We start from the raw sequence: 15,708 nt of genomic DNA, 5'->3' as shown, positions 1-15,708 counted from the left end.
CTCAATATATACCAATAACAAAAGATGAATACAAGTCATGTTTGACTCCTGCAATTACAAGAGATGCTCCAATTTGTTACCTTCAGCGACCAGACACTTCTGAGTATGGCAAACTACTGCTTGAGCAACGTTGACCAAAGTGTCCACTTGTATACATTTTTTGGCACCCTGATGTATATGCTATGCATACAGTATACACCATATACATATGTATACACATACACTGTGTATACAATATTATATATACACATATATGACATAATACAGTATTCCAGACCCTTGTGGGTATTCCTGGAATAAAAACTTTCTAATTGCTTGGATGAATCACTATGCCAATTAGGAAGTCAAGAGATTCTACAAGGCCAACTTGATTTACTATAACTTCCTATACACAGCTTACAGGCTTAGGGAAAAAATTCTCTTTCCTAGCAGCCACCTCCAGGACACCAAAGGAAACTTCATCCAATTTAAGAAGAAAGCAGAATACCTCGTCCTGTGATCTCTTGTCCCAAGGTGAGAAGGGTTTATTGGAACTGGATTCACAAGCACTGGAATTACTTGTGGTACTAAACTTGCTCATACTGGACATGGTGGAAGTACTGGACATGCCTATTGTGGATTCAATGGCAGTGCTGGACACGTGTAGGCTGGTCTTAACTTGGGGGATGAAGAAATCTTTAGGAAAGGTGTCTTCTGTGTAGGTGGGATTCTCTTGCAAGGCCACTGACTTCTCAAAGGACAATTCCTGCCCCGTGGTGGGTTTCCCATTCAAGGCAAGTATCTCCTGGAAATGGCATGCCTCCTTGATGGTAGGCTGCCCCTGAAAGGCTAATGGCTCCTTGAAGAGGGCCGCCTCCTCACTGCTGAAATTCTCCTGCAAGGCCAAGAGCTCCTTCAGGATGGCCTCCTCCTCACTGCTGGGCTCCTCCTGAAAGGCCAAGGACTCCTTCAGGATGGCCTCCTCCTCACTGCTGGGCTCCTCCTGAAAGGCCAAGGACTCCTTCAGGATGGCCTCCTCCTCACTGCCAGGCTTCCCCTGCAAGGCCAGCGGCTGTTTAAGAAGAGACTGCTCTTCATTGGCGATGTTCTCTTGGAAGACCAACCGCTTCCTCGAGAAGAATGCCATCCGTCGAGCAGTGGACTTCCTTAAAAATAAGCGGCTCTCTATGCTTGGTGTTGCTTCAGTGAAGAGTTTCTTCTTCAGAATAAGTGGTTTCTTGAAACAGGATTTCTCTTCAGTGGTGCTTTTCTTCTGCAAAGCCAACAGGTTCTTCAAAGAGTCTTTTTTGGTATCAGTCTTCTTCTGCACATTCAAACTCTTCCCGAAAAGGGGCCCATATTGGTTGGTAGGTTTAACGTGCAATGAAAATGGCTCCTGAGAGAGTAACTCGCCCTCAGTGGTAGGCTTTTCCTCCAGTGGTTCCTGAATATCTGAGTCTTCTTCAGTGGTGGTCTTTTCCTGCAAAGCTGATGGCTTCTCTGGGAGGTATACCTCCTGCAGAGTGCTGTGCTTCTCGTTCAACACAGATGGAAACTGGAAGAGGAATTCCTCATCAGTTGAAGGCTTTTTCTTATAGGGCAATGGCTTCTTAAAGATTGACTCCTCTTCAGAGGTGCTCTTCTCTAAGACTAGCGGCTTCTTTGAGAGTGCCATCTTCCTCTGAGTTTTTCTCTTCTTCTTTGAAGAGAACGGTGTCTTGGTAACAACTGCCCCCTCAGTTGAAGCCTTCTTCCTAAATGACACTGGCTCCATAAATAAGGAATCATTCCCTTTGCCAACTGTATTCTCCAACTCAACCAGTTCTGGGCATATGGACGTCATTATTGGAATGGTGGGCTTGTTTTTCTCTAAAGATAATGCCTCCTTGCTGGAGGCTGCCTCATCTGGGGTATGTCGCATCCTAAAAGAAACTGTCTCCATAACAAATTCATCTTTACTGTGAATATTCTCCTGCAATGCCCATGGCTTCTTCAAGAGGGCCACCTCCCCCTGAGTGGTGTGCTTCTCTTGTAACAGAGATGGCTCTTGGAAAAGGGACTCTTCAGTTGTAGGCTTCTTCTTAAAGGACAATTGCTCCTTCACAATCCACTTTTCTCCAGAGGTGGTATTCTGCAATATTAGTGGCTTCTTCTTATGGAACATCTTTCCCTGAGTGGCACACTTCTTCTTTAAAGTTAACAGCCTCTTAGGGGGCACTGCCTCCTCCGTTTTAGGCTTCTTCATAAAGTTCATCGGCTCCATCAAGGAATGCTCTTCAGCGTTAATGTCCTGCAAGGCCACGTCCTCCCCCCAGCAGGAATGCTTCCCCTGATATGTGCACATCTTCTTTAAGGACGATGTTCTCTTTGTGATGGCTGCCTTCTCAGCTTCATGCTTTTTCACAAACGCCATTGGCTCTACAGCAAACTCACAATCACTGTCAATCTCCTTCTGCAAGGATGGTTGCTTCTCCAACAGGGACGCTTCCCCCTGATTTGCCTGCTTCTTTAAAGATAAAGACGTCTTGGTGAGGACTGCTTCCCTATTAGTGGGTTCCTCTTTTAAAACTAATGGCTTTTTGAAAACAGATGCCTCCTCAGTAGTGGGTGTTTGGGAGATGGTCGACATCTCCAAGAGGAGGGGTTTCTCCACACTGTTTGTTACCATGGTGGTAGAAACTGCTACTGGTGAGTGTTCCAGCGTATACCTGTAAAGGAGACAATGTCTGGGTAAGAAGAATATAGTTCCTAGAATCCTCACCTACCATCTCATTTAGTTGCTATATTTACTAAAGGTATGGAAGAGAAAAGGGTTTCAACTCCACAAGACAGATTAAAGGGTAAAAATCAATTGGTACCATAGTAAATCAACTCAGTAGCACAGGGTATAGTTGCTATGGCTTAGGTCTCCACACTTTTATGAAAGAATTTCCCTGAAATCCATGTTATACTTTCTTATATATGATTTATTACCTTTATTTAGACACAAAGACTTTCATTATAATACCACACTGCATGAGTTATCTGTTGATATGTCGTCTTCCTCACTAGCTGCATTTATTTGTCTTTGCCTATCAGCACCAAGCATCTGGTTAAATTCATGTTGAAATTAATATTGTTTGAAGGCTTATGAGAGGGTATTATAAGAGAGCGGCGTATAAGAGGCTTATGAAGGCATATAGGAGAAAGGTGAGCTGGTACTTAACATTGGTGGTATCTAACCATATTTCCTTTACCCTAGGCTATTCACAAGATCTTTTCCCAGTGACATAATAAAAAGACCAAAACAGACATTTGTTCACATGTATCAGATGCAAAGCTTTGAACAGGATTTCATGTCCAATCAGAATGATTAACCTAGTATGACCCAATCAGATGACTAGAAATCAGAAGAGAATTGAAGGCAAATACAACCATCAGTATAAACAAGAGTAGGAGCTTCCAAAAGACTAGATATTAGATGGCTCCATTTATCTGAAATGTCCTGAATGGACATATCATCAGAGAGGTATATCCATAACAGAAAGTAGATTGGTGGTTGCCTGGGGCTGGGAAGGGGTGGGGTCTGGGATGGAAAGGGTAGGAAGAGAGACTGGGAAAGGGAAGGGACTCCTAGTGGGTATGAGTTTCAGGGGTGTTGGAAAAGTCCTAAAAGTACAGAGTGGTGATGGCTGTACAACTCCATGAACATAAAAAAATGAATTATTTCTTAAAAAGGAAGTGCCGGCTGGCTTATTAGAAATAAACAAGCTGATACTAAAATGTATATGGAATTGTAAGGAACCCAGAATAGCCAAAGCCATCTTGAAAAAGTGGAGCAAAGTTGGAGGAGTCACACTTCCCAATATCAAAATGCGAAGATACCTACAGAGCACTCGTAATCAAGACAGTCCTGGAGCTGGTATAATGACAGATGTGTAGCTCAATGGAATAAAATTGAGAGTTCACAAATAAACACATTTACAGTCAATTGATTTTCAATAAGGGTGCCAACACAATTAAGTAGAGAAAGATTAGTCTTTTGAAGAAATGTTTTTGGGACAACTGGGTATCTATGTGCAAAACAATGAATTTAGAACCCTAACATATAACAACAAAAATTAACTCAAAAAACTAAGTTGTTCTTAAGCCAAGACTGGCACTGCTTTTTGTTTTGTTTTGTCTTTATTTCTTTGATATCTTTGCCTGTGTTGAGCGGGGGTTGTCAGTTGTTTTTACATGTGAATGTGCTTGATTTTTTTCTTTGTTGTTGTGCTTGGTGATTTGCTTTGTTCTGAAATTACCCTACCAGGGACCAGCTTAAGAGGTACAAGATACAACATATCCAGAGGCCAACTCCGGACCAAACCAGAATACTACCGGGTTTGACCTACAAGTCACACACCCAGAGCGAATACTCTACTGGCACAAGAACCCATAGAGGCCAAACCACATTTAAGTGGTCAATCCTCACGCAGCAGAACACCGTGTGATGGGTAGAGCCAAGTCTCACAACTAGTCACCCTAGGAGTTTACCCCACCTACTCAAAAGTGAAAAGCAATTAAAGATCTTCTTTAACAGGACAATATACACAACACAAGAGTCACTTTTGGAGCACACATACAGGAGAAGAACGAAGTAGTGCAAGTCAAATATAAAGGACACATACTACATAAAATAAGCCAGCAAGAACTAAGAACTCTAGGGGATATACCTAATACATCGAAGCAAACACAGACAGTCAGGCAGAATGGGGAAACAAAGAAACATGTCCCAAATAAAAGAACAGAAGAAACTTCCAGAAGTGGAACCAAGTGAAACAGAGGTAACTAACCCATCAGAGACAGAGTTCCAAACACTGATGATAAGAATGTTTAAGGAGCTTAGAGACGACATAAAGAAGGATGCAGAAATCATAAACAACAACCAGTTAGAACTAAACAACACAATTTCCGAAATAAACAACTCACTTGAAGGAATTAACAGCAGGTTAGATGAAGCAGAGGATCGAATCAGCGACTTAGAATACAAGTTAGCAGAGATCACCCAAACAGAACAACAGAAAGAAAAAAGAATAAAAAAAAAATGAAGATGGTTTCAGAGACCTCTGGGATAACATCAGCGCAACAACATGTGCATCATAGGAATACCATAAGGTGAAGAGAGGAAGCAAGGGATTGAGAACATATTTGAAGTAATAATGTCTGAAAACTTCCCTAACCTGATGAAGGAAACCAAAATACAAGCCCAGGAAGTGCAGAGAGTTCCAACCAGGAGAAACCCAAACAAGTCCACACCAACACACATTATAGTTAAAATGGCAAAGCTTAAAGACAAAGGGAGAATCCTAAAAGCAGCAAGAGAAAGACAGAGGGTTACATACAAGGGAACTCCCATAAGACTATCAAATGACTTTTCTACAGAAACATTGAAGGCCAGGAGTGAGTGGCAGGAGATACTCAAAGTGATGGAAAACAAAGGCCTACAACCTAGATTGCTTTATCCAGCAAGGCTATCATTTAAAGTTGATGGAGAGATAAAGAGCTTCCCGGAAAAAAATAAGCTAAAGGAATTTATTACCACCAGGCCAGCATTGCAAGGAATACTAAAAGGACTTCTGTAAATAGAAGAAAGATGAAAACAATCTAACTACAAATTTAAAAATGACAATAACTATGTACATATCAATAATCACTTTAAATGTTAACAGATTAAATGCTCCAATCAAGAGACATAGGATGGCTGAGTGGATTAGAAAGCAAGACCCTTGTATATGCTGTATACAAGAGACTCACCTCAGATCAAAAGACACACGTAGGCTGAAAGTGAAGGGTTGGAGTAAGATATTTCATGCAAATGGAAGCGAGAAAAAAGCTGGAGTTGCAATACTTATATCTGACAAAATAGAGTTTAAAATGAAGAACATATTAAAAGACAAAGATGGGCACTATATAATAATAAAGGGATTGATCCGACAAGAGTACATAACCCTAGTAAACATCTATGCACAGAACATAGGAGCACCTAAATATATAAAACAGATATTTACTGACATAAAGACAGAGATCAACAGTAACACTATCATAGTAGGGGACTTCAACACACCTCTGACAACAAGGGACAGGTCTTCCAGACAGAAAATCAATATGGAAACAACTGCCTTAAATGATACATTGGACCACTTGTATTTAATCGATATTTTCAGAGCATTTCACCCCAATGCTGCAGAATACACGTTCTTCTCAAGCGCACATGGAACATTTTCCAAGATAGACCATATATTAGGCCACAAAACAAGTCTTGATAAAAAAGTGAAATCATACCAATTGTTTTCTCTAACCACAGTGCTATGAAACTAGAAAAGAACTACAGGAAAAAAACTGGAAGACACACCAATTCATGTAGGCTGAATAACATGTTACTAAATAATGAATGGGTCAAGCAGGAGATCAAGGAAGAAAGCAAAAGATATCTTGAGACAAATGAAAATGAAACTACGATGACCCAAAATCTATGGGATGCCGCAAAAGCAGTCCTAAGAGGGAAATTCATAGCATTGCAGGCCTACCTAAAGAAACAAGAAACATCACTAATCAACAGTTTATCTTCACATTTAAGGGATCTGGAAACACAACAGCATAATATGCCCAAAGGGAATACAAGGAAGGAGATAATAAAGATCAGAGCGGAAATAAATGAAATTGAAACCAGAAAAACAATACAAAAGATCAATGAATCCAAGAGTTGGTTCTTAGAGAAGATAAATAAAATTGACAAACCTTTACCCAGTCTCATTAAAAAAAAAAAAAAGGACCAAGATTAATAAAATCAGAAATGAAAGGAGAAGTGAAAACAGACACTGCAGAAATACAAAAGAATTTAAGAAATTACTATGAGCAACTATATGCCAACAAATTTGACAATGTGGAAGAAATGGACAACTTTCTAGAGGCGTACAACCTTCCAAGGCTAACTCAAGAAGAAACAAAAATCTGAATAGACTGATTACCACGAGGGAAACTGAATCAGTAATCAACAAACTCCCAACAAACAAAAGCCCTGGAAGTGACCCTAACAGCTGGCTTTACAGGTGAATTTTACAAAACGTTCAAAAAAGAATTATCACCTATTCTCCTCAAGCTCTTCCAAAAAATCCAGAAGGAGGGAAGACTCCCAAACTCCTTTTACGAAGCCACTATCACCATGATCCAAAAATCAGACAAAAACACTACAAAAAAAGAAAACTACAGGCCAATATCTCTAATGAACATAGATGCAAAAATCCTCAACAAAATATTAGGAAACAGAATTCAGCAATACATTACAAAGATCATACAGGATGATCAAGTGCGATTAATCCCTGGTATGCAAGTGTTGTGGAACATCCACAAATCAATTAATGTGATACACCACATTGACAAAAGGAAAAATAAAAATTACATGGTCATATCAATAGATGCAGAAAAAGCATTTGATAAAATCCAGCAGCCATTTATGATAAAAACCCTTAAGAAAGTGGGAATAGAGGGATCATATCTCAACATAATAAAGGCCATATATGACAAACACACAGCTAACATCATACTCAATGGGGAAAAGCTAAAACCATTCCCCCTAAGATCAGGAATGAGGCAAGGTTGCCCACTTTCTCCACTTGTATTCAGCATACTGCTGGAGTTGTAGCCACAGCAATCAGACAAGAAAAAGAAATAAAAGGCATCCAAACTGGTAAGGAGGAAGTAAAATTATCATTATATGCAGATGATATGATACTATATATAGAGAACCGTAAAGATTCCACCAAGAAACTATTAGAGCTGATAGATGAATTTCGTAAAGTAGCAGGATACAAAATTAATATTCAGAAATCAGTTGCATTTGTATATACCAATAATAAAACTTCAGAAGGAAAAATTATAAAAGCAATCCCATTTGCAATTGCTCCAAAGACTATAAAATACCTGGGAATAAATTTAACCAAAGAAGTAAAAGATCTGTACTCAGAAAATTATAAGACACTGAAGAAAAATAAAAGAAGATACAAATAGATGGAAACATACCATGTTCATGGATAGAAAGAATTAATATAGTTAAAATGTTTATACTGCCTAAGGCAATATACATATTCAATGCAATTCCTGTCAAACTACCAACGACGTTCTTCACAGAAATAGAACATATAATCCTACAATTTATATGGGACCATAAAAGACCCTGGATAGCCTCAGCCATCTTGAGAAATAAGTACAAAGTGGGAGGTATAACGATACCTGACATCAAATTATTCTACAAGGGTACAGTAATCAAAATAGCATGGTACTGGCATAAAAACAGACACATAGATCAATGGAACAGAATAGAGAGTCCAGATATAAAACCATGCCTATATGTCCATTTAATCTACAACAATGGAAGAAAGAATGTACAGTGGGGTAAAGAAAGTCTATTCAATAAATGGTGCTGGGAAAACCTGGACAGACACATGCAAAAAAATGTAGCTGGACCACCTCCTTACACCATATACAAAAATAAATTCAAAATGCCTTAAAGACTTAAATGTAAGATCTGAAACCATAAAATACCTAGAAGAAAATATAGGAAGAAACTTCACAGACATTACCCCGAGTAAGATTTTTAATGATGTATTCCCTCGCACGAGGGAAGTAAGAGAAAAAATAAACATGTGGGATTACATCAAACTAAAAAGATTTTCACAGCAAAGGAAACCATCAATAAAACAAAAAGGGACCCTACTGAATGGCAAACGATATTTGCCAATGATATATCTCATAAGGGGTTAATATCACAAATTTATAAAAACTCACTCAACTCAACTCCAAAAAACAAAAAAGCCAATTAAAAAATGGGCAGAGGCCATGAAGAGACATTTTTCTTAAAAGGACATACAGATGGCAAACAGACATATGAAGAAATGCTCAACCTCACTAACCATCAGAGAAATGCAAATAAAAACCACAATGAGATACCACCTCACCCCAGTCAAAATGGCTATCATCAATAAATCAACAAACAACAAGTGCTGGTGAGGATGTGGAGAATAGGGAATGCTTGTGCACTGTTGGTGGGATTGCAGATTGGTGCAGCCACTATGGAAAACAGTATGGAGGTATCTCAAAAATCTTAAAGTGGAACTACCTTATGACCCAGCAATTCCACTCTTAGGTATCTATCTGGAGAAATCCAAAACTCCAATTCAAAACTCTTTATGCACTCCTGTGTTTATTGCAGCACTATACACAATAGCCAAGACATGGAAACAACCGAAACGCCCATCAGTAGATGACTGGATTAAAAAACTGTGGTACATTTATACAATGGAGTATTACGCAGCCATAAAGAAGAAAGAAATCTTACCATTTGCAACAACATGGATGGACCTTAGAGAACATTATGTTAAGTGAAATAAGCCAGACAGAGAAAGACAAATACCATATGATCTCACTTATATGCGGAATCTAAAGAAAAGAATAAGTGAATGAACTAATCAGAAACAGTGTTGGAAACAAGAGGTACAACTGAGGGTTGCTAGATGGGCACGGGGGTGGAGATAAGGGGGAAGGTGAGGGGATTAGAAAACAGTCCGTAACTACAAGATGGCCACGGGGTTTTGAAAATTAATTTGGGGAATGTAATCAATAATGTTGTAAAGATTTTGTAGGGTATCCGATGGACACGTGTCCCATTAGGGAGACCACCTCAGGGATGCTGTAGATGCCTGATCACTGCACTGTACACCTGAAGCTGAACAATAATGAATACCAACTATAATTTTATATATATATATATATATATATATACACACACACTCACACACATATATATACATATATATATGTGTGTGTGTATATAGTTACAAGAAGAGGAGTACAGCTTTAGGAATAGAGACAGTGGAAATGTAATGGCTCTGTGCGATGTTGAAGGGATAGTGGACAGGGGGAGGGGGGTTGACACAGTGTGAGGGATATAAATGATAAACGTCTAAGTATCACTTTTTCTTGTGCACTTGAAACTAATGAAAAATATTAAAAGAAGATATATGTTGATTTTCTACTGTATGTTTGGCAGTGTTCTTTGGCATTGGGATATAGTAGTGAAGAAGACAGAGTACTAGCCCTCATGGAGCTTATATTTTAAATTTAAAAGAAATTATTGAGGTTTAAGTGGCATATAACATGTTACTTTCATGTGTACAATGTAATGCTTTGGTATGTGTATATATTGCAAAAAATCACCACAATAAATTTAGTTAACATCCGTTTAAAAAAAAAAACTAAGTTAAGAGTTAAAACTTGAAAACTCTGAAAAGAAAATCTTAAAAGTAAATCTTTGTAATCTTGGATTTGGCAATGGTTTCTTAGACATAACACCAAAACTATAAGCAACAAAAGAAAAAAATGAATTGGATTCCTCAAAATTAAAAACATTTGTTCCTCAAAGGACACCAACAACAAGAAAGTGAAAAGACAGCCTACAGAATGGGTAAAAATATTTGCAAATCATTTATCTAATCAAGGACATGTATACAAAATATATAAAGAACTTTTAATATGCTTTATATATGAGAACATTATATAATGAATGTTGTTAATAATGAAAAGCTCAATAACCAAATTTTAAAAATGGGCAAAGGATCTGAATAGACATTCCTCCAAAGAAATATGCAAGTGGCCACTTAACACATGAAAGATGCTCAACAGCAGAGAAATGCAACTCTAATATAAACCACAATGAGGTATTGCTTCACACCATCTAGGATGGCAGAGAGAGAGAGAGAGAGAGTAAGAGAGAGGGAGAGAGGGAGAGAGAGGGAGGGGGGGAGAGAGAGAGAGAGAGAGAGGCAAAGAAGAAGGAAGAGGAGGAGGATGAGGAGGAGGAAGGAGGATGAGAAGAAGGAGAAGAAAGAGGAGGAGGAGAGGGTGGGTAGGAAGGAAGGAAGAGGGAAAACAGCAAGGGTTGGCAAGGATGTGGAAAAATGGAAATGCTCTGATAATGCTGGTAGGAATATAAAATGGTGCGACTACTATGGAATACAGCTTGGCAGTTCCTCAAGGAGTTCGATATAGAATTACCATGTGACCTAGCAATTACATTCCTAGGTACATAAACAAAATAATTGAGAACTAGGTGTTCAAACCAAAACTTATGCATGAATGCTTATACCAGCACTATTTATAGTAACCACAAGGTGTAAACAATGCAACTGTCCATCAAGGGATGAATAAACAAAATATGGTGCGCATCCATACAGTGGAATATTATTTGGCAACAAAAAGGAATGAAGTACTGATGCATGCTACAACATGGATGAACCTTGGAAACATTATGCTGAGTGAGAAGCCAGACACGTAAGACCATTTATATGAAGTGTCTAGAATAGGCAAATCTATAGAGACAGAATATAGATTAGTGGTTGCCTAGAGCTGGGAAGGATGGGGGAACTGAGATGATAGCTAAAAGTATAGAGTTTCTTTTGGGTTGATGAGGATAGTCTAAAATTTATTGTGGTGACAGCTGCATAACTGTGACTATATTAAAAGCCACTTAATTAAACACTTTACATGGGTAAATTGTGTGGTCTGTGAATTATATCTCAATTAAGCTGTTACAAAAAAAAATCCCAACTAAGAATAATGCGTGATTATAGTGAGCTCTCAATAAATGTTAGCTATTCATTCCAGTCTGTTATTATGGTCCATTCCACTGAACCCTGAATGAAGCCAAAAGTATTTATGGCATTTTGTGAGGCTTTCCCTGCTCAAGTCAGCATGACGAAAGAAAGTCAAAAGAAAATGATTCATGGAATTCACAAAAAATGCATGCAAACCCCAGGAATTCCATTTCAGTAAGAAACAAAGTAGGACTAAATGCTAATCTTCTGGTTTGATTTCTTTCTGCTGGGTAATTAGCAAAGTGTCCTGTGGACCTGGCACGTTAATTTTCTGGAATTCGACTTTTTCCCCTCAGCCTTTGGAATCCATGCTTAGCCCTTCTATAGCTATCTATTTTTCCCACTGGCATGAAGAGAGGACATAGAGAGGTCTCACTCCACTCTCTAACTCTTCTTCCAATAAAAGTTTTCCTAGAGATAAATACTTTGTCCAATCCTAGATGACAATACTCATACCTACTAGAAGAACCTTTGAACAGTTCCCTGTAAGAGCTGGAAAACATGTTTTTGGCCTAGGGAGACAGGAATCGTTCTCCAGTAACAAAGGACAAAGCTCCCCTAAAGCTTCTAATGTATAAGCAGACAGGCAGGCTATCAACGACCTGCTAAGAATCCCCCAAAAAGTTAAGATGTCCCCACATTCTCAAGCACAGATGGCTCAAACAGCGACTGAAGTACTAAAAGATAGAAGAGAGGAGCACAGCATCTTTTGGCAGATTCCCCAATGACACTGTTGTGTCATCTTTCAGTATGCACACACACCACAGAAAAAGACAGAAAGAGAGAGAGAGAAGAGACCTGTAACACTTTAACAACCACTGCAGGGCCCACCTCAGCAACCAGGGTTAATTTAGTAATCACCACTGGGGCTCAAGGTGACAAAAGGGTCAAAACGATGTCACACACTCTCCTTTACCATCTAAAACAAAGCCATCTGTGTGTCCTCCTACTCACTTTTTCGTATTCATCTCATCATTTTCAGCCAATAGAAGAGTAGGTGTGTTCCTGTTTGTCTTCTGGGAAACATCTTTCACAGACTCCTTATTGGCTTCCTCCTTGAGCTGTGCAGGTTGACTTTGAGAAGCCTGCAAAAAAAAGAGGGGGCAGAGGGAAACAAAGAAATGGAGAGAAGCACAAATTCCCGAATAGGTGGCTCTTGCAGGAAAGTCCTGACCCACATGACTGCCCTGGACACCTTGTTTGGGTGTTTCCAGGAATAATAACCATAACATCTCACAACAACTATAGAACTGGTGCAGACTAATCACAGTGGAGCCTAGCAGTACAAAACAACTGGTAAATACTAGCTAAATAGCATTGCTAAGTGATTCTAAGACACATAGGATGGCGTTCTGATCTCCACGTCAGGCATACTGGCTGGAAAAGTCCCCAAAAGACGTTTGCTAACATCACGTTCCACTTTGACCCCATAAGATGTTTGGGGCGGGGAAGGCAATATAACTGGCTTTGCTGCCTGGGTACATCAAGATCAACTACCTTTTCACCCTTTTACCCACCCCACCCCATCTAGGATGGAGGGAGGGGGGTTGTCACTGTGTGAGGGATGTAAATGATAAATGTCTAACTATTACATTGTTTTGTGCACCTGAAACTAATAAAAACAAGAAAAGAAAAAGAAAAAAAAAACCACATGGCGAGGGCTGAAAATCCACTATAGGAAAAAAACAAAAGAAAAATAAACTACCACAAAAAACAACAACAAACAGACAAACAAACAAACAAACAAACAGAAAAACTCCCTTTTCGGGGTAGACCTCTAATATAACACTACCTGTGCTATATCAATCCCAGAGCATTGAGGGGATATTTATTTAACATGGGGCTCTGGGAAGCTCCACCACAAACTCTAATCATGGCTAATTCTATTAAACAGTAGGAAAGCTCATGGGACTATAAATAATGTTAGTAAAAATAAATTTAAAACTGATACCTTTAAAATGAAACACATTGAACCTAATTATATTGCAAATAAATACCATAACCACACTAAAGAAAAACTGAAAACAGAAGAAAATATAAGATAAGAAACAACTAAACCAAGTAAACATAGTATTTATTAGACTATATACCCTCAACATATATACTCTCATTCGGGATGGGTTTATGGAGTGGCAGAGAATACTGTAAATAAATCTGCAACTATTTTTAGTAGGTTTATTATGATGGTACGGAAAATAATTTTGAAACACTTTTAGATGTATTACAGTATTGAGTAAATACATTGATATTCTTGGGAACCAGGATTCTCATTGTAGAAGGAACATACAAATATGGATCAGGGAATACAAGAGAGCTCGGTCTGTTGGAATGAAGTCTGTATGACCTCATGTATAATATATATATATATATATACACACACACACACACACATATATATATATAATATACTTATATATATACACACATATACATACGTCTGAGTATATAGATATGTGTGCATATCTGTTTACATATATGTGTATGTATGTTTAACTACATGTATGTGTCTGGACATTCACATATTTCCTAGTTCTGTCTGCTGAAAGGGCATAAAAAGCACACACCCCTAGATAGCCATCACATCTAGCACTGAGATGTTGGTCTCTCACACCATTCTCTGGCTGAGACAAAATGCATACAAAATGAATCTGGAACATCCCGTTGTGCAGGAAAGAAATTGCTCAAAAAAATTATGAGAGTATGTCACAAAGGCAGTATGTTACAATTATGAGAATATGTCACAGAAGTTAGATTGAAGTGGACGCTACTGGCCAAATCTGGGACACTTTGAGCACCAAAATAATTAAGTACAATAATGAACAATAAACCACTGAAAAAATAGGAATTCATAAATCCATGCCAATAATAAATACATAGAAAAGAAGGGAAGGCTCGTGTTTGTGGTAGAATGCCAAGGTCAAATTAGTAAATAGGGAGCTAGTGTTACAGTTGGAAAAATCATCGTAAAGACTGGCTTAGGCGAAAGTCATCAATGGATGCTAAACCTAGGTGACATTTTGATGCAGAGGTTATTTGCAGGCTCTTAAAAGCGTGTCCCACAGACTGCTTATTAGTTGTAAGACAGAAAAAAACAGAGTAATTATACAGTGTAGAAACCAAATAACGTCTTAACTAAGTGATCAAAATTAAATTCAGCAATGAGGGACAGATGGACATTGTACGCCTCCAGATGTGATACTATAAGAAGGATGGAACATCATCTACACAGTGTTCCAGCCAACAATATATAACATCAATCTAACCACACAGAAACATCAGACAAACACAAAATGAGGAATGTTCTATTTTTAAAGGGGGGTATTGGGTGGGACTGTAGTCTTCAAAAAGGTTAATGTCATAAAAAAGAAAGAAAAACAAAGAAAGGCTATGGAATCATTCCAGATTAAAAGAAGGTACAGACATGACAAATAAACGACCCTGGACTGAATCCTTTACTGGAGGGGTAACATGCTTTTAATATTGACAATATAAAGTCAACTGAAAAAAAAATTGGATGACAGATTACATAAAAATACTGTTATCAGTATAATTTCATAAAGTTCATAATTTCACTGTGGATATACAAGACAATATACTGAAGTACTTAGGAGTAAAGGGACATTATTTATGTAAGCAAATAGGAAACAATGTTAATAGGTGACTAGGTATATAGTATATGTGTGTTCCTTGTGCTATTTTTATTTTTTTTGCAACTGTCTGTAAATTTGAAGCTCTTTCCAAATGAAATGTAAAAAAGTGATGCCTTTGTATCATCCGATCATAATAAGCAAACTACAGTCCAACGGTGATTTCTTTCTAAGGCCCTCAAGCCATCCACCTCTGCTCTCCAAAGAGCTTGGCAGTTTTTATTTATTTATTTCATTTATTAATTTGTTTGTTTGTGTTTGTTTGTTTTTTGGGGGAAGGAAACTTTAGGTAGGACTTTATTGGGGAACCGTGTGTACTGCCAGAACTTTTTTCCAAGTCAAGTTGTTGTCCTTTCAATCTTAGTTGTGGAGGGTGCCATTCAGCTTCAAGTTGTTGTCCTTTTAGTCTTAGT

The 15,708-nt window shown here is 38.3% G+C and overlaps 1 protein-coding gene across 4 annotated transcripts in view; it reads right to left on the bottom strand.

The window, feature by feature from the left end:
- Positions 1 to 15,708, bottom strand: part of LOC308495490 (G2/mitotic-specific cyclin-B3-like) — a 55,228-nt gene that overhangs the window by 20,276 nt on the left and 19,244 nt on the right. For all 4 annotated transcript variants that reach the window (XM_081043833.1, XM_081043832.1, XM_081043834.1 and 1 more), the window contains exons 4-5: positions 12,603 to 12,733; positions 488 to 2,687 (exon numbers count right to left, since the gene is read on the bottom strand). In XM_081043833.1, the coding sequence (XP_080899959.1) occupies positions 488 to 2,687; positions 12,603 to 12,733 (2,331 nt within the window). The remainder of the gene's footprint in view (positions 1 to 487; positions 2,688 to 12,602; positions 12,734 to 15,708) is intronic.

This window comes from Rhinolophus hipposideros (assembly GCF_964194185.1).
Source record: "Rhinolophus hipposideros genome assembly, chromosome: X".
Lineage (NCBI taxonomy): Eukaryota > Metazoa > Chordata > Mammalia > Chiroptera > Rhinolophidae > Rhinolophus > Rhinolophus hipposideros.
This window is presented reverse-complemented; position numbering and strand designations above follow the sequence as displayed.